The 22,260-nt window shown below is 36.1% G+C and overlaps 1 protein-coding gene across 1 annotated transcript in view; it reads right to left on the reverse strand.

The window, feature by feature from the left end:
• UBE3C (ubiquitin protein ligase E3C) overlaps positions 1-22,260 on the reverse strand; it is an 82,841-nt gene that overhangs the window by 45,745 nt on the left and 14,836 nt on the right. The window contains exons 5-13 of the mRNA XM_087730039.1: positions 21,580-21,695; positions 18,555-18,712; positions 16,258-16,411; positions 15,242-15,462; positions 14,818-14,972; positions 12,573-12,760; positions 5,109-5,195; positions 4,238-4,395; positions 3,421-3,653 (exon numbers count right to left, since the gene is read on the reverse strand). Of these exons, the coding sequence (XP_087586165.1) occupies positions 3,421-3,653; positions 4,238-4,395; positions 5,109-5,195; positions 12,573-12,760; positions 14,818-14,972; positions 15,242-15,462; positions 16,258-16,411; positions 18,555-18,712; positions 21,580-21,695 (1,470 nt within the window). The remainder of the gene's footprint in view (positions 1-3,420; positions 3,654-4,237; positions 4,396-5,108; positions 5,196-12,572; positions 12,761-14,817; positions 14,973-15,241; positions 15,463-16,257; positions 16,412-18,554; positions 18,713-21,579; positions 21,696-22,260) is intronic.

Below are 22,260 nucleotides of genomic sequence, written 5' to 3' on the forward strand. Positions count from 1 at the left end.
CATCATTATAACCATGCAGTCAGAAAATGAGAAAACCTAATAGCTAACTAGTTTATGCACATCTTCATAACAAAATCGGGAGGCTGAGAAAAATGGCTATCATGGTCACTAGGGTGTCTTTGCAATTTTAATATTTTTCTTGGCAGTTTCCTCCAATCCAGGGCAGGGCGCAGGGGGAAAGAAGTAGAGATATCAGGCTAACTACTACTCCATCTCAAGCACAATTGCCATACTTGGTCGCATGCCTTCTCTCCAAAGCAGAACCAACTTAGCCCAACACTACATAAAACATAATTAAGTGGAATCAATAGAATATTAAATTACTAGCCTGAAAGACATTATCACTGCTACAATGAACAGCCATCTGTTTTGCAACTTAGAACTATAGCACTTGAAAAATGAGTAGAAAAAAGCATACACAAAGCTTTTCTGAAGTAATCTTGATAAAAGACAGTCTTAACGGGCAGGTGTCAAGAGTAACAAAGAGTTTAATGGGCCTTCTAAAGGATTCTGTGTCTAGATACTATACAAAAGATCTTTTAAGATCCAGTTTGTAAAGTAACATCTTGAATAAAGACAGAACAAAGAAGAATGCTATTAAGGGAACTGTCTGATTACAGAGGAATTTTCATCACCTTGCCCTTATAAAATTCACGGCAGGTTAGATGAGTCACTGAAGCTCTGTGGTCCCATTACCACTATACTTAAGAAAAAAAAAAAAAAGGCAGGGAAAAAAATCAGAAAAAATTATCCACGAGAAGACCCTGTTAATAACATATTTCACAAGCAGTTAAAGAATCCTTAAAGGAAGCTGAATCAAATTAGGCGAGACTGGAGTTCCTTCTACACAACGAACGGGTACTGAGAACACTAGCAATCTAAACCCAGAATTCTTTGTAAAAATTTTTTTATAAGGATGTATTTCATTGAAAGGAAAGACCCACTTCAATAAATAATATTAAAATGGGGTTTTCTTTCCAATAAAGCACCAAGTGCAAGTGACATTCAAAACTAAAATTCAGCAAAATTAGCAACTTAATTTCATAGGATTAACTCAAGATAGTGAAATAATTCTTTTATTTGACAAAACCCATTTTCATGTACTCATAACTTAAGTCTTTCTGTGGAATCTGTAACAGTTGACTACACTATTCAATATTACATCATGCCAAAAAAAGCGGGATTCTGCTGAATAAAGACATTTTCACATGTAAATCTTACCATTTCAAAGACCTCCAATCTGCTAGCAAATAAGCGTGTCATTTTCAGCAGTCTCACTGTTTTCAGATTTACCCTTACCTTGGAGAAGTAAAGCCTATATTTGCGTGTATATATATATATGTATATATATATATACACACACACACACACAGAGGAATGTATTTCATTAGACACCAGTGGCATGGAAAATACGTAAAACAAGTGTGAGAAATTAAAAGAAAAAAAGAGAAGTTAAAAGCATAGATGACAGGGAAGGAATGTGACTTTCTCTGAAGGCAGCTTGCAAAAGCTTTAGAAAAGATAAATCTCTCATGTTTGACATAGTGTAAAAAAAAGTAAAGTATTTTCTACTTCACCACCTTATATTTATGATGAACTACTTTGGCTTTGTTCTAATGATTTTTAGAAGATACTGCTGCCTGCTCACTGGCAAGAAGATATTTTGAAGCTGCCCTCAGGAAAAACTCAGTGCTGCATACAGTAGTCTTCTTGATGAGATGAACTTTAGCTGTGTTGAATTTTCACCTGCAACAATATGTTTCTGAAGGAGTAAACAAGGGAAGCTTTGTTATTAGCTACTTTTTTGGGTAGAACCAGAGCCTTCGAGATGCCCTCAAGATTTACATTTGTAATTCAGCTAATGGAAGACAACCCTGGCTCCTGAAAAGCGTAAGAGTACACCAAGTTTAGACAGTTCCACTACGAGTTTAATTCCTGACTGCCAAAGTGTGACTGAGTAACTTGGGATTTTACAACTTTCTGAATGACAGCAAAATATGATCAAATTCACCTGAAATGTAAGAAGCTTATAAAAAGATTGATTAAATATGACTAACTAAAGAGAAGAAATAGAAGATGGCATGATATAAACTGCATACATAAAAATACCCCTAGCACGCTGTCCTTCTTAGAAAAATAGACATATTGGGGTTTTCACTTGTGACCTTTAAATCGAAAGTTTATTTGGCAATTTAAAGACAAGTAATTAAATTAAATTGTGCAAACATATATTAGATCAATCCGTGCAAATTACAAATTCAGTGGTGCATTAGGACTGTATTCAATGCAATCAAAACATTATCAGTTACTCTCACAGCTATTAATGCTTATGCTCATAAGTGAAATGTGTTGTAAAATCAGGCAGAATAGGCTGGATAGAGGCTATCTTAGACTTGTAGAATGAATAAGCATTCCTTAATTAGCCCATCAGGTTAAGTGCAAGCCTTAATGGGCCTTTCCTAAAGTCTAGCATGACATCTTTCTCCAAACATGGCCAAGAAGAAAGTTCCATTAGCAATATTAATACAAGCTTAGTTGATCATTTTCATTCAATTAACTTCTTTCAATTAAATAGATAGCTTGACAAAAGCAGTGATAAAAGACCTGAAGGGACAGCTGATGACTCGAACTGAACATTAGTGTGCGAGAGGTCGCCAGTATTAAACAGACTGTAAATCTAGCATTCAATTTGGAAAATGCATTTCTTCTGCTCCCACTTCTTTAATGAGCAATTTTAGCTGACTAGATGTGTTTGCTGCAGAATTTTCATGACAAGTCAAGCACTCCTTTTTTTTCGGCAACAGTTACATTAGGTTTTTTCCTGCCAACATTTTCAGCTTCTCTTAACTCATGTCTTCGGTAGGATGCCATGGATAAAACTAGCAGAAATACATTGGTAGATATCCAGAAAGAACATACATTAAGTCTACACTTGCTAAGCTGGACTCACCATCCCCTTAGTGTTCCACCAAACCCAAAAGGAGTAGTACCAACATATTTTAGTAGAACACCAACAAAATCAATGCAGCATGGTACCAATTTAGTGAAGCCTCTAATACAGAAGTACTTGAGTGCTCATATGATTCAGTTAGAATTTCACACCTACATAAAGTTAAAATGACATGCTTAAGTACCTTGCTGAATGGAAGTCCAAGTTAAAACCTATGTTCTATACAGTAACTTTTTTATAAAGAGGATAAACAGGAAAATTAAGAGTTGCCAGAAGCAAAAAAAACTGTTACAGTTCTCAGAATTTAATTACTCAAAGTTTAGCATATACACCAAAAAACAACCTTCCCAAATCTATATTCCTTGTAACAACTGTGTTAAGAGTATAATTAGAGAAAAAAAAAATCTCCTATCTTCAGCAGAAGCCTGAAAACTTTATTTAATTACGTTCTGAAAATTGACATAATTTACCTTGAATAACTGAATCCACCTTTTTTGTTCCGTCTGTATACATTGCTGCATTTCTGTATTTTTTGTTACTCCAACACTTCTAAATGCTGCAATATATTCCTCACGAACCTCTGGTTTTGTTTCTGGGTAAGCCAACTTTATGATTCCTAAACATGCATCTCGAAGGCAGCGTGATAATATTACAAGCTCTTCTAGTGTAAAAGGCATCATTGATGATTGTCTTTGACCTACAACTACATAAAACACAAGTTTAAGTTTCTTTAAATGACTTTTTCTTCACCATTTTGTTATTAAAAAACCACTTATTTCATTGGAACTTTAATATTCACACACAAAATCTAAAGGCAGAGAAAAGAAACATCACCCAAAAAGAGAATGAATATACATTTATAAAGGCAATCAGGTCTTGTAATTGTTTGCAGTCACAATGATTTTAATTACAATATTCTCTTATTCTCTTCTGTGACTCCTGCTATGTTAAATTTTTACATTAGACTACAGGTTCAGTCCAGAAGAACTTCACTCTCTTCACTAACTCATTAAAAATTGTCATGATTAAGAACTTCCATTCAGACCCTGTAAAGCTAGGGTTCCCAAGGTGCAGACTATCTTTTTCTTTTTTTTCCCTTTTTTTTTTTTTTTTAAATGCAATCACCATGAAAGAGCCAGCTGACAACTGAGTGCTGAGGGGACTATCAGCAAGTCAGCCCAGAAGAGCCTTCCCCACAGATGTCAGCAAATCATTGCCCAGGGAACTCTGTAGCCTTACACAAAAACATTTTGCAAAGCACTGCTATTTAGTATGCCTGAAACTCACCTTCTATTGGATCACCAAAGAATTCATTATCATGAATAGAAATAAGTGAATGACTAAACAAAGAACTAAAAAGGTAGAAGAGAGGGATAATTCGACTAGAGTCTTCTAAAGACATTGGAGAGCCTCTTGAAATCACTTGAAGGAGTGGCACCATAGACCTTAAAATATAAAATGCAAAATTAAAGGGATGGGTAATTAAATATTCTTAAAAAGTATTAACTTCAGCATTCTAGTAAAAATATTTAGTAGCAGTTCCTACAGCAAAATAAGGACAGTGCTCTCAATTAAATAACTACTGTTTCCCATTCTTGCAAAATAATGTTACTCTTTGTAAGTTCTTGTCACTATAGTATCTCAGTGTCTTGATGATATATAAACTTTGGCGTTAGCTATTACAGACTGCAGATACTTTCTGGTTTAGAACAGAGAGGCAAAGCAAAGTGAGTAGCTAATCTGCATGTCAGCACAGAACAAATCTGTAGGTCCAATGCCTCAGTTCCTGGGAACACGCTTCTGCCACCATCAATTCCTGGACTAGTCGAAGTGTATGAGATAAAACTCACATACTTGGGATGAAGTACTTGGAGCTTCAGTGTTTGTTATACTGATGCTAGTAAGCACTCCAAAAACTACAAAACATCCACCTTATTTTAAATAAAGATTTTATTTATTTACCTGTAATTATTTACAACTGTCCAATTCCCAAGATTTTGCTCAGTTTTATGAAGTCATAGGAGCTAAGTAACCATTACAGTTTTGTTTTCAATCATCTTCCACGAGCACTGTCATACCACCAATTGTCCCATTCTCTTTCCACTAGATATGCTCTATATTAACAAAGACTCAGTTTCAGAAATGGTATAATACATACCCTGTAATCATTCGTGTAGTCATTGAAGATATCAAATACCAAAGATGCCTCAGGAATCTGGCATTAAAGGCTAAACTATAAAGAAGCCTGCAAGAGGAAGTTCAAATAAATTGTCTTCCAAAATACTGTATTCACAAAACACAATGCTTCTATAAGAACTTTTCTGTCAAGCATTTCTCAAACATTAACAATTCAAATTTATTATTTCAAGATGGAGGTTCTTATTCTAATCAAATCTGGTGAAAGCCCCAAAGATGAAAAACAAGCACATAAATCCTTATACCTAAAATACAGTTTTCATTAACTCAGCAACAAACCACACAATATAGACCCAAGTTTGCAGTATTGCACAGAATTAAACACACATTAAATAAAAATAACTCAGAGTGTATGTTATTTATCTGGGATTTTTTAAAATTCTAATATAGAAAACCCACACCAAATAGTAAACAGGTCACTTCCATGGTTGTTCTGACTAATAGCAATTTTTGCAAGAAGTAGATTAAAATACCTTAAAGTTAATCTATGCTAGAAGCAACTATTGGTTTAAAATTATGTAGCAATTTTACTGGTATATTCTGCATGGCAGATATAACATCATCAATGGAACAATGTCTGTCAAGACAGCTACCCATACACATACACTAATCCATCTGTAGACAGAAAACGGTTTAACCACCTGTAAAAATAAATGTGTATGCTCATAAGTCAGTTATATACAGGACTGACTTTAACCATATTATTTCAGACATGATTACGGCATGATGAACTTTTTATAGAAATGAGAAATAAAACGCTTCCTGGAATTAAAAGGTCTCCCTCAGCCCATTTTTTTCCCCTGCAGGAAGCAACATATGTGATAAACATCATTATTTGAAACAATACCTTCTAGGAAACCCAATGGATTTGACTGACTAACCTGTCATTTTTTGGATATTGAAGAACTATATGCAGTTAGCTATCCTAAATGCTACCTTCCTAGGTCTCCTAATTACTAATAGAATAAATAAGGTAAACAGATACTCATGTCCACATCTCCTCTCAGAGGTCAATAGCCTTATAACATCAAAATTCCCTGTGACCATGCATACAAGAGGTAGGAGGCTAGGAAATGGGAGCAGGGAGGGTAGACTGGAAGTGCTGCTGCCTGAAAAGCCAATATTTATAACAGACCACAGGGACAAATTAAAATTTGCCAGATGGCAAAAGGAAAGGAAGCACACATCTCGTTAAGGAAAAAACTAAAATATCGGTAAACACTTAAAAACATTTGAAAATGGTTTACACAGCAATTCATTTAAAGACATTAAAACAAAAAACCCACAAGAAAACCTACACACCCACTCACAAACAAACACTGCATAGTGCCATATGCCTCTGGGTCCTCGCTTACTGGCTGCAGGCTCTTTTTGCTGTGGATACTCTCACACATCCACACAGCTAGCCCCTTCTTCAGGCTCTCGTTGCACATGCATTCACCAAGCCAGTCGCACGGACAAGGAACCGTGCGTGCATGCGAGGCTAAGGCAGCATTAGGAAGGGCGGAACTCTTCACCAAACAGAAAGGATCGCGTTTCGCAGGTACGGGGAGTTTTGGAAATAGAATGGGAACGTGCAGAAGAAGGGAAAATGAAATAAAGTCAGTCTCTGGTTTGCGGTGCATTTTTGCTGAAATATCACCCCTCTTGTTTCAAAAACTTTGAATTTTAAATACATAGTTCAGTACCTTTAAAAAGAGCTGGGAGCTTCACATATGCCAGAGAAGCTGCATGTTGACGATCATTACTAAGTTTGAGTCAAATTTGAAGCAATTGCAGCTAATGCCAGTTTAAGATAAGTTTTATTGTAAAATTAAGTTCTACTTTAAATATGTGGAATTTTTGAAAAAATTCAACCTGAATTTAATACATGGGAATTTTACTTCCTTCTAAAGTCACATTATTTTGAAATTTGGGTGGAAATTATGCATTATCATGTAGGGAAGGGCTTATTATATCTAGCTAATTTAGAATAAGGATTTGTATTTTAATGTTTAAATATCTGAATGATAGCTCAGATGTCTTGGTTTCTGAAATGAGAAATTTCCTCAGTGACCTTCAGTTTTCAACCTCATATTTGAAATGAAAAGTAATTTGGCACCATGCCGTTAGGTCTCATGGGGCTTCCAAGTAAAAACTTGTTAATTTTACAATCATCCCTGGAAATTATGTAATAGTTTTAGCAGAAATGAACAAACATTATGGACACTGAACCTATCATAATGTAATTCATTTTTTCATTCTAGCAATATTCAGCAATAATGAAGGGAAAAGAAGGACAAACCTTAAGAGCTTATAATAATAACCTTTGTCTAAGTTTTAGCCATTTTTATTCCATATCCGTGATTCCGGCAGTCAATTGTAGCAATTGCTATATTTCATGGCCTGATTCCAGAAATGCTGAATGTATTCAACTTTCACATTTCCCTTCCCTGAAAATCTGGTTAAATACAAAAATGTAGATTTGATAGAAGATGTTATCATACAGCCTATTTTGTCAATATGAAATACCTATGAAATATGAAGCCGATGAATTCATCAATTCTAAAGATTCCATACTGTTACCAGAAAATAAACATGAAACTGCATACTAAACACAGAAGGGTGAATTAGGCCTTGTGTTACAAAAATTTTACATCACTAGATTCACCTGAAAGATAATCCATTGTGAAAGGAATGACAGCAGAAACAGCCTACTACCCTCCCACTCCAAGTACAGAAATTGGCTTTCAAAGTAGAAGATAACAATTGCAACAAAAAAAAAAAACCCACAATGCAAGGATGGCCTTGGAAAGTCATATCTCTGCAAAAGTTCAAGAAATTGGCTGTACTAAAAAGTTTCAAAATTTTTGGCTTCACACTGGGGAAAAAAAAAACATGAAAAAGCCTAAAAAATTAAATTAAAAAATTAAAAAGTAAAAAATAAAAACTTTGAGAATTAAAATAGGTCAAAATCTACCTCATTTGGTCTTTTTCTTTGGCAGAGAAAAGATGTGCATCTGCTAAAAACCAGCATTTCCAGATAGAACTACATTAAAATGACACAGCACAAGATAATAATTCTCAATAAACTGCAGAACATCACAGAGATAGCTCAAGACAAAGCATTATCAATCCACAAAGTTCAGAGATCAGTTAACATAAAGCTTGAGTGTCCATACAATCTTGATCATTTTTTCCTTTAAAGAAAAAAAAAAAACCCCTCACACACAAACACTAGAAATAAAAAAGATTAGACATTATTTCTTTTCATGTAAATTTTTATAATTTAACTCAGGGATTTCATTGTCAATATTTGTACTATCCTAAAAACAAACCAAGTGGCTAAAGTTTAACCCCTGGGGTTTTACCCCTCCTATCTTGTGGTTCTGCATTTTCTTGAAAATCTCACTGCATACTACCACCTCCTTTATTATGAGATCATTACACATGGTTTTATATAATGGATTCATTAATAGATTTTCTGTAAAGTTCAATATTCAGATTTAGCACTGTAGTTTGGAAGAAGAACCATTTTTCAACTACCAGAAAGGATAAGCTCCTTTCAAGTGGGAAAATGCACACTGTCTCAGCCACAGGCTATGACAGAGTTAAAATCGCTCCAGTGATTTCTGTTAAGTATCTATTTTAATCATACCAAATTAAATTACCTGCTCCCAAAAATAAGTACATAATGATCATTTATTTAGAACCTTGTTTCTCTCCATAGGTATCTAATTGTCCACAAAGGCCACATGATTTATGTGTACTTGCCAGAATGGTATTTTGGGCACCTCTGGTTTAAAAAAACGTGTCAAAATTCCTCCTGCGCAATGGGACAGATTAAATGACCCATTAAGCTTAATTTAGCTGAGGCACCACTACAAGTTAATTAGTTAAAGGCAAGATTTTCAGTCTAGGTCATAAATTGGGCCCGGTTTCCCACTGAGACCATTTAAGTTAATGAAGAGAATACACCAGAATGAGAGGAGCTCATACAGTCTGCAAAAGGTCACTGCTGCCAGGGCAGCGGATTTGGACACTTCAGAACTGCAAGGTATCACAGGTACGAGACAGCACACAAAGCCGTCGTTAAATGAACTATACCCCTCTTGAGGCTGCTTTATGCTTCTGCCTCTCTTTGTATTGGACCAAGAATGCAAAGCAAAGCTTAAAAAAAAAAAATGAAAAAACTTCATATACAATGTTTCTGGTTTTAAGAAAAACGCAACAGTGTAAGAACATTCCCTAAAGAATTACTAAAATAGCCTCATGTAAAGCCTGAGTATCTTCAGCACAGGTATGAAGACAGGCTGCTCATATTACACCAGAATGTCAGTTTTCCAAACAATTTTCAACCATAGGTTAAGATTAGCAATGTTAGGTTAATTAAATAGGAGTAATGTATGGTCACTGTGAAACTGTTAAACCAAGATTAGCAATCACTCTGGGGCACTGATCAGACGGCTGATAGGGACTAAGCACATCACTATTTAATATTAAGCCATAGTGATGACCTGAAGTCCATGGTATTGAATTACGCCCCTAAATATTCTGGAGAAACAGAATTTACTAGTTATTTAAAGTATAGTTTTGATGAAAAAAAGTCTTGCAAATCTCTTTTTGAATAACAACTATGCTCCAAGACTCACGGTTGGTTTTTTGTTTGTTTTTAATAACTGTATTCGATTATATATATCAACTTTACAGTGAAAAGATGAAAGCCCTAGCCCTCCAAAAACAAGTACAATTCCCAATGACTTTGTTACAATCACGATTTTATTCTACACCTCTCACCTGGCCTACTGAACACTAGCTACAGCTAGGTTTTTCCAGTCTTGTGGCCTTTGTCTTTAATTGGGCTTGATTGCACCTTTCCAGAACTTATTCAGAATTTATCAAAATTCCTAAGGACTAACGCAAAGCAATGTGCTTTTCCAGTAATCCACCTTTGGATCCCACCACTCTCTGTAGAGAATCAGAAAAAAACCTTAGAGGCTTGCTCCTTCCGCTCAAAACTACATGGTACTTTCACGTATCTTGTTCTGTTCTCTCTTGGTCTCTGTTGCAAAACGAAAGAAACTGAGCTATTGCAGCAACACCAATGTTCCTAACACCATACAATATCATCATCAGTCAAATCAAAGATGCACTGAGAAGTCACAATAAGAAAAAACATTCAGCTTTAAGTGATGTAAGTCTACACTAAGAGTTTCTTACCTTTTTTCAAGAAGTAAAAAAGCCTCAGAACTATTAAAGAGATATTATTACAGAGATATTTGTTGTTTCCTCCCTACCAAAGCCTGTGTTAATTTTAGCCTAATTTTCTTTACAGTTATTGAAAAGTTATTTTCAGTTATTACTCTCTTTATACAGCATCCCACTTTGCAGATTTGCAGCCTTTATGCTTTTAATTATAATTATTTCCTATTACACTTGGAAATGCTGTTAAATAAGCAATGTCTTTGTAACAACCTTTTCTATCTTTTAAACCATTTGACCCAGTACGTTTCCAAACAGAAAATAAAAGAGCATTTTTCTGCTCTTAGAATATATTAAAAATAATTTTAAATAAATTATTTCTGCTTAACTATTTCTACATGGTTTAAATAAATAGACACACTTTACTCGGAATAGTAAGTCATTTAGAAGTTAGTTTCAAAACAAGTGAAGCATCTTTCAAAATACTATCATGAAATCTGACAAAATCATTTGGGCAATAAAAAAAATCATCAGGCAATTTTAAAAAAGCAGAAATTAATGATGAAAAATCTTTTAATTGTCCTTTGAAATGGCACAATGTTTACTACCTTTAAAACAAGCATCAAATGTCCTTTGAAAACCACTCAAAAATAATGTTTAGAATAGCTGCTTGGTAACTTAGGCCAGGTCTAAAATGCACTGAGAACAGGACAAAAGATTGACATCTCCTGTCACAATGATGCCTGGCAAACCCAACACTTATGATTGACTTGGCAGTCAGAACTAGTAATTGAATGTCTAATTTACAAAATACCTGTATGAATTAACTTCATTTTGACCATGAAAGCAATTCCACTGGTATTACTGACACAAATCTTAGTATCTCTATTACTTATTTCTAAAACTGGTACATTCAGCTATTTTGGAGCTATTCAAAAGTTAAAATTTGTAAATCGCTTGCCATTATAAGATGTTGAGTACAACTTTCATAACTCCTGAATTTATCCAATGTGTAACTAGCTTGTTATCACAAATACCTGCAAAGACCCAATACGGCTTCTCAGAGGAAATAGATGCCATACTCATACAATTAAAGTTCTGTGTGACTTCTTTGTTCATTAAACACCCTTTTCCACACAGTTCACCAGCAAACCTCAAGTCAAAGCAGTGATGCATTTAAACTCAGTAATTACTATCCAAGGCAATGTACTACTTGCAACAATAAAGGGGGCGTACTAATTCAACTGCTGCTATGATCTTCAGCTCTCACATCCTGCTCTAATGCAATTAGTCTACAAAGAACTAATTACCCTAATCGAGCAATCACAGTTTCACTGACATCTTACTTCCTCTAACAGCTATAAACACCATTGGGCTAAGATAGCACCTAATTAGTTTTCTGTATCACTGTTTACAATGCAGTTTGAATTGATTATGTTTACAACATTCCCTACATACTTACTTTACTACCAGCAACTACATACTTATTCAAAACTACTTGCACCAGAACAGTGTTGATACTCGTGGGTCTTAGTCTGATAATAAAAAGGTCAAAAATCTTCTTCCATTGTTACTGACATTTGTGGTTTCCAGTCTTTGTAAAAGAATGCTGTACAAATGAACAAGTCTTTTATCTCCATCTCAGGTGCCAAAGCCCTTCCCAAACAACGGTGATTTTCAATAGTTAGGAATCATTTTAATTTGTAGCGAAAGAGATTTGGGCTATATATTAAAAAGAGCAGGGAACAAGTTGGTTTCAGTGGCCAGCTAGCTAGAGAGACTGTGGAATCCATATCACTGCAAGTTTTAAAACAAGCTAGACAAACTTCTGCTTGAATGACGCTTAACGCTGCCTCTGAACAAGGAGACAGATAAACTCCTTTCGAGGATCTTTGCAATCCCTTTGTGTGTGATTTTCTGATCACAAACACTACCTGTTCCGTAGTCCTCAATGTGGTGATAGAATACTAACTTACTTGCAACTCACTAAACAAACCAAGAGCTCACACTTCTGGCTTCAGTGATTACCCCAGAGAGAGCAGAATGAATAAGAAAAACAAGAAACAGAAAGACTCCACTCTTTGGTTTGCCTGGAATTATTATTTAAATTCTGAAATTCTTATTTATTTCAGCTGATCATAAAAGAAAACACAGAAAAAACCCCACAGGGTATTTAAAGCAAGTCTGTCTAATAAAACCAATCTTAGATGTACTACAGTTCAACATCACTATTATTTATACTTGCCTGACTTTTGGCACCATCATTCGGTGTTGTACCATTAGCGTGTGGCAGATTGATGCCATCAGGGTAAAGACCTCTTCACTAGCCGAGTCTCTCCAAACCATATTCAGTAGAGTGTTTGTCTGCTGCTTTGTATCCAATTTTTTGAGACACTCCTCAGTTATGTACTGAACTGATATTCTCCCATCACCCTACAAACATATGAAAGAAAAATTTGCTTTAAGTCTTTTTAATGATCAAATATCCCCTTTTTTAAAAAAATAATACTCCAGAATTTCCCTAGAACATAAAGTTTTCTTCTACAACAATTAAAACATAAGCACATATGTATATCCCAGTAGCATTTTTAAAAGCCTCAGACCCAAGAGCCAACTTAAATCCCTAGGTAGGCAACTGTCAGGTTGTGGTATCGATCTTTTCACTTCAGACAGTGGGAAAGACTCCCTTTAATGTAAGCATGTTCTGCAACACTTGGATACAATAAGGCAAGGTCATTTACTGGCATAAAATATACAAATAGTCACCTCTTCCTCACTGACATCAGTCAGCATTGGACATGAAATCCAGAAACAGATGTCTACTGTATGTTTTTTTACAAACAGTATTTTCATGTTCATAATCCATGGGTTAACAAACAGCAAAAAACTTCAGAGTGGCTAATACATGTTTGGGTAGTACCAGAAGTGTACGAAGAGGAATGCTTTCTCTTGGCTTAGAACTGAGTGGAGCTCAACCTTTTCTTTTCCTTATTTCCTCTCTTTATCTTGCCCCCAACAGAGCAAAGCAGTCCGGCTCACTGAAGGATACAAGTTAACTCATTATGAATTTTTAAGAAAGAGGGGTTCCCCACTTACCCCCATTTTGGGTTTTTTGTTTTGTAAGACAGGCATGCATAAAAATATGGAATACATTAAAAACTCACAGGAGAAACACACCAAAAACATATTGCAATAAAGAGTGTTGGGTATTAAAGCCTCCTCAGAGCAGATTTTCTCTAATTTACAAATTACCGTAAGTTGCCTATGAACAGAATTTATGCTTTGGTTTTACCTAATCGCCTCTTAAACATCACCAATATGTGTAAGCCACAAGTAGAATCTGCCAATATTTACATCACATACAGTGTGTGCATGTCTGGCAAATTAAGTATTTTATTCACACTATCTTGGTAAAATGCACAAGTAAAAGGTTGCATGTACTCCCCAGCAGCATGGCTGTTTATAAGAGGTTACTCTCAATATTGAGGTCTTAAAAACACTGCATCTTTCAGAAATGTACATCACCTGACATGAAATGTAAGTGGACATTATAGGAAGAGTATCTCTTAGAAGAGCTGGTATGCTTTTGCTTTTAACACTTAACAAAGAAAATGCCAGGAAGCCTTAGAATGCCTGAGAGAAACAGAAATCCAGAATTCCCAGCTCAGTGTGGGGAGGCAAAATAATCTACGAGACTTTTTTTTTTTCTTTTTTTTTTTTTTTTTTTTAAAATGAACCCTAAATATGGTGAAATTTCACACATTCCATGAGGAAAGACTGTACACTGCATAAGCCCTTTCAATAGTAGTTTCTTTTGAGAGATTATATAAAGGCCAATAAGAAACTCTTAAATTTATGTCTCTCCAACTTTGATTGTTCAAAGCCTTGATCCAAGTGTTAGGAGGTTAAAGGATTTATTTTACTGGTGGAAGTTTAAACTACAGTGAAAAGTTCTATTTATAATACAGTCTCTATACAATATTATAGAAAGCAGGTATTCCCCCTTTGAGGGCTTTCCAGGTAGTGGATATATTTAAATACAGAGCTAATTCTACAGGGTAAAGACTGTAGCTGAACTTGTCATATTTCCATGAGGAAAAAAAAAAAATACTAAGTTGGAAGATCAGATTGGTATGTTTCATGATATCTTAGCATCATCACAGACTCAAAGAATACAGAGAGTAATACAGTCTCTATAAAATACAAATTTAAAGAAGAAAAGTTTAATTTTTTTTTGTTAAAGAAAAGTTCTGTCCTTCAGCAGACACACTACCTGTACTTTAAGATTTCTTATTATAGTAAGGGTTTTGTTTTTAATGTAACCAACCAGTTCCATTTGCTTACAGTGTGCAGCCATCTATTTTTAACAAGTCAACACACTCCCTTTTACATGTAGCTGGAAAAATACCAGACTTCAGGTGATCATGGTTTTGTCTGTATTTGCCGCTGCTATAATACAAATTCATTCAAAGAAATTCTGTACTGCTTACTGGTGTAGTTGTCATTTTACTGATCTCTTCATCCTCATCTTCAGAATCACTGTTTGCATCTTGACAATTTGTACCAGCAGTAGACACAGGCAGCTGAGAGAGAAAAGTTTGGAGTACCCTCAAATACACAAGAAGTCCTTCCTCTGAAAGGGATCCTGTAGCACACACATTGAAATGAAAGATCGTTAGCCAGATCCCACTGTACTATAAAATCTATTTTATCAGAAATACCTGACCAGAACACATTATGCCAAATCTTCCCAAATTAAGTGTATTTTTTACTGAAAAGGGTAGGAATAGCTAATAAAACAGATCTCTCCAATACTTTTACCCACAAACTGTCCTTTTTGCTTGGCAACGAACCATGTTGTGGAAATACATAACATATTAACTCAAATATGAAAAAAACATTCAGCTTTCTCACCCAAATATGTTTCTCCAACTGTTAACACAAAGTAAAAGAGCCATGGGGCTTGATCACTTCCTCTTGAACATCCACTTTCTGCTAATAATAGTGCATTCAGAAAGAGTTCATAAGGGAAAATGGTCTGCACATCAGCAAGCGCTGGAATGATGAAATGGAATATCTGATCTGTAAAAGGTGCTGCCAGAAACTCCTCTGTGAAGGCTGCAAAAATCTGCTGCCTGAAATGAAGAAAAATTGTCTTTATAGAAGATACAGGCAAAATTTCCCACAATTGTATCCATGGAACAATAGATCAATTTGCAAGTTTGAACACATCGATCAAGAAGACTGCAGAGATGTGCTCCATCAATCCTGTGCTAATAAACCAAATTTCTCGGATTTCTCAAAAATGAACTTCTTGCACTACATGCTTTTCCTGACAATCTTACATGTAATTTTATCGTTTAAACTTTTCATGAACTCAGAGAAAACTATTCTGAAGTTAAACTCGTTGTTTATATTCTTGAAATAAAAAATAAAAACACACAATTAGTCTTTTTCCCCCAAAACTACTTTAACACAAAACAAGCAGATACAACCAGAGTTTGATTTTTTTTTTTGCATCTTTCTACATACCTGCCTCTTTCTTCTTGTAACCTATAACGTAGTTATTTCTCTTCATAAACCTCAGCTCCTCTGTCACAAAATCCTTTTTAACTCTAAAATTCTTTCCATCTGCCCTTAGATGCATCTCTGCTCTCATCTATTTTTTTCCACACCTATGTTCCTACATATTGTGATACCTGCTATTCTCTGTGCTCTGTTTATTGTAGCCTTCAGCATTTTATTGCCTTTTTCTTAAACACACCTGAAACTACATTGTTTCATCGATGAAAAGCGTTAGGAAAAAATCATTACTATTGCATATAAAGCAACAAACTGCACTGAAAGAATAGCTAGACGCTCAACCACAAACTGTGCACCTCTGACAATAACAAACAAGCACACAAATATCTAATATTATCTTTATTTACCTTGCACCTTCTGGACAGGAGCTATACGTAAAGTGCAATGGCTTCAGAACATTCTCCAGAAGTATTTTTGCAATAGGGACTCGAGAAACATCAGAATACTCAATACTCGAGGGAAGCTTATTGTTAATTAACAAATAAAGCGACTTGTAGTAGCCTGCAAATAAGAAATATCACTTCAAGTACAATATTATTTTTCTTCTTTTCTGTATAAAACAACTTACATAACATTTTTAACTTGAAAAATACTTTACAGTTCATTGCATGAAGCTTTACTTAGCAAGACATTTTAAAATAGTCCAAGTCACACTCGCATAACTAACAGGCCATACCAACCACCTCTGTGGAAACATCGCTTTATAAAATCATAGATAATTGCATTCAGAGTCAGCCTGATTTTTCCAACCATCCAAGACCAACCACTCCTGCTGATGAAGTGAATAATTTGATTTTTTTTTTTTTAAACAATGACCTATGAAAAAGATATTCTCCTCTGAGTGACTCTAGTCATGTCTTCGACAGCTGTCCTTCCACCCTTTCAGAAATGATGAATTTTCCCCTCTACTCCAAAACATGACTGCATCATACAGGTAAGAGTCCTGTTGGCAGAATGTCTCCATTCTATAAACAGCTTGCCTTAGCAGGCTGAAGAACACAATTACTGTTTCCAAAACAGGGATCTCTCAGGCAGTAATAAAATGCATTACCACCCAGGCCACAAAGACAAGTGTAGGGGGTAATCTGTTTTTGTCTTACTAAAGTACCAATGGAATCACGTGATTTCATTCTTCTTAAACCAACTTCCCCTTGCTCAATGAACTCTTAAACTAAGACTCAAGTTCCACTACTACAGGAACCACTGCAAGTGCATAAATAGTGCATTTCTGCATTATTGCAAAATCGCATTATTGAGAGGTCCAGTCCAAGACCCTTTGTCAGGGACTTACCCCTTGGCATACAATGCAACAAGTGGAAGTTACCATAAAGGAATAGCTTAGCAATGCTGACAAGATGCACATGGAAGACAAATTACATACAAAACCATATACTAATAAAAGTTGATTACAGATTCTTTACAAATTAACCATCATAAATGATCAGGAGACGCAACACCTGCAGTTGCACACAACTGCTTCTTTTTGTTTTGACTGTAAGTGATCAAAAAGCTGATGGTTTTTTTTTCTAAAATTTATGATCTAACATCTTGATAAACTTTCATATATCAGTTATGAGGACTGAATATTATACTAAAAGAACAAAGTATAATGTATTTTGGAAGATCTTGTTATATAGTAAGCAATGAGACAAACACAAATTCTTCTATAGTTTTAGTTTGGCCTGGCAAGTAAAATAAATGTGCTATAATAACAGTCATATTTTTCCTCATAGTGACTTCAACACGTAGTAGTTAAAATCAAATCCTTAGTAACAGGATAAGATAGCCTAGTCCACTAAATGTACTTTAAAACTTACAAACATAGAATTATTCTAACAATTAACTAACAAACTGGAAGGTGCTCTTTTTACGTTTTATACCAATGAAGCCGGATTCAAGATGTTTATTTCATAACGCTTTTGTCTCTTCTCCCCATCCACAAGTCTTGCAAACTCAAGCTATGGCATCAGAAAGCCAAATTAATTTTTTCGCACATTCCCAGAGTAATAAAGTTTCTTCAAGACAAAACATAAATTTTGGTGATAACTACACAATTCATTAACTTTCAGTATGTTTGCACAGGTGTAACTGATTGCAGTTTAGCACATAGTTTTGCTGATGATGGTACACAGGAAATAAAAGCTAGGTCACCATCTCTTTGCTAAGGTGTCTCTAGTGTTAGCAGGATGAAAAGGTAATGCCAATTTGCAACAATAACGAACATTTGCAGTCGTAGAGAACAGTACTGCAAAACAACGCCCAACTTTTACACAACTAAAGCTTAGACCTGGCACAGTGTGTGTGCATGCGCACGTGTACATGTGCGTGTGTTGGTGTGTCAACAGCTACTGGAATAAAACTTCTGTACCTCCTCTCAAAACCTGTGGTAGAAGTCTATATAAGTAACTTGGTAGAATATTCAACTTATAAACAGAATTTCCAAAGAAACTGAACAGTAATTTCTCAAGCGGTGATATCATTACAAGCAAAATACCCATCTAATGTATAGGTTAGTGTATGCAGCACTTAATTCATCGCGTCTGTGGTAAAGGCAAAATATGATTAAACAACATGGTCTCCAGGTATTCTACATTCTGTTTAATTTTTGAGTCTTTCCCAGAACTTCTAGTTCCTAGCTACTCACCTTTTTGAATCATGTAGTGCAAAATTTGTTCAATTAATGATGTCACGTAGGTGACATCTCGTAAAACAGGCAAATACGTATTCTCAGATGAAAATACCTCAAGCATTCTCATAGGAAGTGCAACATTCAGACTGTCATCATTGCAATTTTGCAATAGCCTATAAATGAAATGAAATCAAAATTATTTAACAATATATTTCTCTTATTTCACCACAGGCATATGCACACTGATTTAAAAGTAAAACTACGAAAGAAAACTTTTCACATGCACCTTAAAATAACTCATTTCTACTTGGTTTCTAAGTGTTCTCAGCAGTTTAGCTACATCTTTTTGATGGCACCTTTATAATAGTAATTCCTGATTTTAGGGTTTCTATAATATGGGACTGTCTCTTTAAATCCCACTAAATTCTTGCTTTCAATGATTTGACAGTTTGGAGGTCTACTGCATGAACTGGAAGAGAAGCAAAGAATAATTCATGTTTTTCCAACATGTATTACTACCCATATTAAAAATGACATCATGAAAGCCCCAGAGCAATATGGGCTGGGAACAAACGCTGGGCAACGTCATATGTGTAACTAAAACAATATGTCCTTGATTACAGACTGAAATATTAAGAATACAACCATCCCCATCATTTTAGAAAATTGCTTATGAAACAACTACCAGTAACCACAGAAATGGTGAAGAGCCTGTTTAGAATTAAAAGGATTTGTTAGTATGAGGTGTATATAGGCATAGCTGCCCTAACAATGCGCTTTCATTCCCAGCCATTCAGAAAGATAGCACCTATCAGCAAAAATTATTTTGACACCATAGCTACGATGTTTCACTGAACAGAAAAAAAAAGATATTTTGACAACAAGACCTTTTTTGCAGATGTAGCAAAAAGTGGTGGTTTGATTGCAGCTACAATATTACACAGTCACCTTTTTTTCCACAGCATCAAAAGCTACAGCTGCTGGGGCCGGTCCTGTTCAACATCTTCATCGATGGTCTGGATGAGGGGATCGAGTGCACCCTCAGTAAGTTTGCAGATGACACCAAGTTGGGTAGAAGTGTCGATCTGCTGGAGGGCAGGAAGGCCCTGCAGAGGGATCTGGACAGGCTGGATCGTTGGGCCAGGGCCAACTGTATGACGTTCAACAAGGCTAAGTGCCGGGTCCTGCACTTCAGTCACAACAACCCCATGCAACGCTACAGGCTGGGGGAAGAGTGGCTGGAGAGCTGCCTGGCGGAAAAGAACCTGGGGGTGTTGGTTGACAGCCGCCTGAACAGGAGCCAGCAGTGTGCTCAGGTGGCCAAGAAGGCCAATGGCATCCTGGCTTGTATCAGGAATAGTGTGGCCAGCAGGACCAGGGAGGTGATAGTGCCCCTGTACTTGGCACTGGTGAGGCCACACCTCGAGTGCTGTGTTCAGTTTTGGGCCCCTCACTACATGAAGGACATCGAGGTGCTGGAGCGTGTCCAGAGGAGGGCAACGAAGCTGGTGAAGGGTCTGGAGCACAAGTCTTATGAGGAGTGGCTGAGGGAGCTGGGGTTGTTTAGCCTGGAGAAGAGGAGGCTGAGAGCAGACCTTATTGCTCTCTACAACTACCTGAAAGGAGGTTGTAGCGAGGTGGGGGTCGGCCTCTTCTCCCTAGTAACGAGTGATAGGACGAGAGGAAACGGCCTCAAGCTGCGCCAGGGGAAGTTTAGGTTAGACATTAGGAAAAACTTCTTCACTGAAAGGGCGGTCAAGCATTGGAACAGGCTGCCCAGGGAAGTGGTTGAGTCTCCATCCCTGGAGGTATTTAAAGAACGGGTAGACGTGGTGCTCGAGGACATGGTATAGATGGACTTGGCAGTGATAGGTTAACGGTTGGACTCGATGTTCTTAAGGGTCTTTTCCAACCTTGACGATTCTATGATTCTACGAATCTGAACTTATCCCAGGGAAACACTTTTTTGGCAACCTGTCCCGCTGCTCACTTTCTGGGCTTTTGCAAAAAATTAAAGTAGCTCAGAAAGCAAGTAGAGATACCCATCATCATGCTGGCAAGGTGAAGTTAAGAGGAGCTTCTTCCTCCATTCTCCCTATATGTATAGGCAGGGACACCTCTTCCACTCCTTTTGTTTTCCCACATCACCCAGTCAGGAAGGGAGACTGTGAATACTGAGAGAGCTGCATTTACAAAACCACAATTTCAACTGTACTGAAAATGTACAATTCAATCCAGTGATATCACAGCTGTGTTCCACTCTATGTGGACTTTGAAGCCCACCACTCAAGTATTCTTTAGTATCTGGTGTCACTGGTTATTATACATGCAGTGTACACAATTCTAAGAACACAAGGTTCAGTCACTTGAATGAAACAATTTTCTAAAAAAGCCTCAACATTAAAAGGAAAAAAAAAATATTTTAAAGCTCCAGAGCATAGAACTAGTTCCTATTACTGATAAGAGCAAATATATTGCTTTCTAAAACTAGGCTTTAGCTGCCAGCTATTCAAGTCGCCTTGATAGATTTACCTTCCTGTGATCCTCCCACTACAAATAACAAATGTACTGCTGAAGCCAGTAATGTAGCTGCTTAACATGCCTTAAATTCAAAATGAAGTGCGAGGAAAGGCATCTTAAATAATATTAGTTTTAAAACAAAATACATCTAAAGCATATCCTTGGAACATCAGTCTAACTCAGATAATACCTTCTAATCACTATCAGTTCCCAAGAAAACCTTCTGGTTTCTGCAAATATTGCTAGTGATATCGCTACATGTAAACAGTTAAGAGCATACTTAAGCCTATCCCTAGGCAGGGCATCCCTTAAGCACATGTTGAACTTGAAAGTCAATTCCATTGTTCTTACATAGGAACAAGTATCCTACCCCATGGCCTACATATATATTTAACATAAACAGTCCTCTCCATAAGATAAATTTACATTTAATACTTCACATGCTGCAAAAAGAAACAAAAAAGTGCCCAATGTAATTTCTGAACACTTTTGACAGTAGCATATATAAAAAAGAATTCACCTGCAACACAGCCCCAACAGTCTTTTTATTTGGAACAAGCAAGTAAGTCTGTCTGGACCATCCAATTGCTTAACAAACTGAGAACTCTGTTTAATTAAATTCTGACACATCCATACCTGGGAAAAGATACGCACAAGTTTACTGTTTATAACAACAAGTTATATTATTTACTGCAACACAGACAGTAATATTGCAATACTGTTTTGAATACCTTTGGGAGACTTACAAAACACAAAGTAAGACAACCATGTTCAGCTGAAAAAAAATTGTTACACAACATAAAGTACACAACTGCTAGTACTAAACTTTCAAAGTTAAGACTGAATTGCAAATAACTTTACTCTGGTCACAAATTTATCTGTTAATTTTTTGTTTCTAAAAAGCTGTAATTCTTTAATGTCCATTATTAATACCTCCTATGAATCATACTTACTCCTACATTTGGGAAGTCTGCAGTGAGTTTGCAATTGATACGCCAGCGTTATTGATGGCGGGGGGGAACACAAAAAACACCTTAGGAATGACCAGAGGGCTAAGTGGAAAATACTGTTTAAAAATTAATTCCAATATAGAGTATACTATTTTTAATAAATTACTGATTACTGTAATACACACAAGATTTTTCAAGGCTTCATTTCACAGAGAGTGTGTGTGTGTGTGTGTGTGTGTGAGTGCACACAT

The sequence above is a fragment of the Nipponia nippon genome, unplaced genomic scaffold, assembly GCF_047370975.1.
Source record: "Nipponia nippon isolate SJK-2023a ecotype South Korea unplaced genomic scaffold, ASM4737097v1 scaffold_1, whole genome shotgun sequence".
In the NCBI taxonomy this organism is placed as follows: domain Eukaryota; kingdom Metazoa; phylum Chordata; class Aves; order Pelecaniformes; family Threskiornithidae; genus Nipponia; species Nipponia nippon.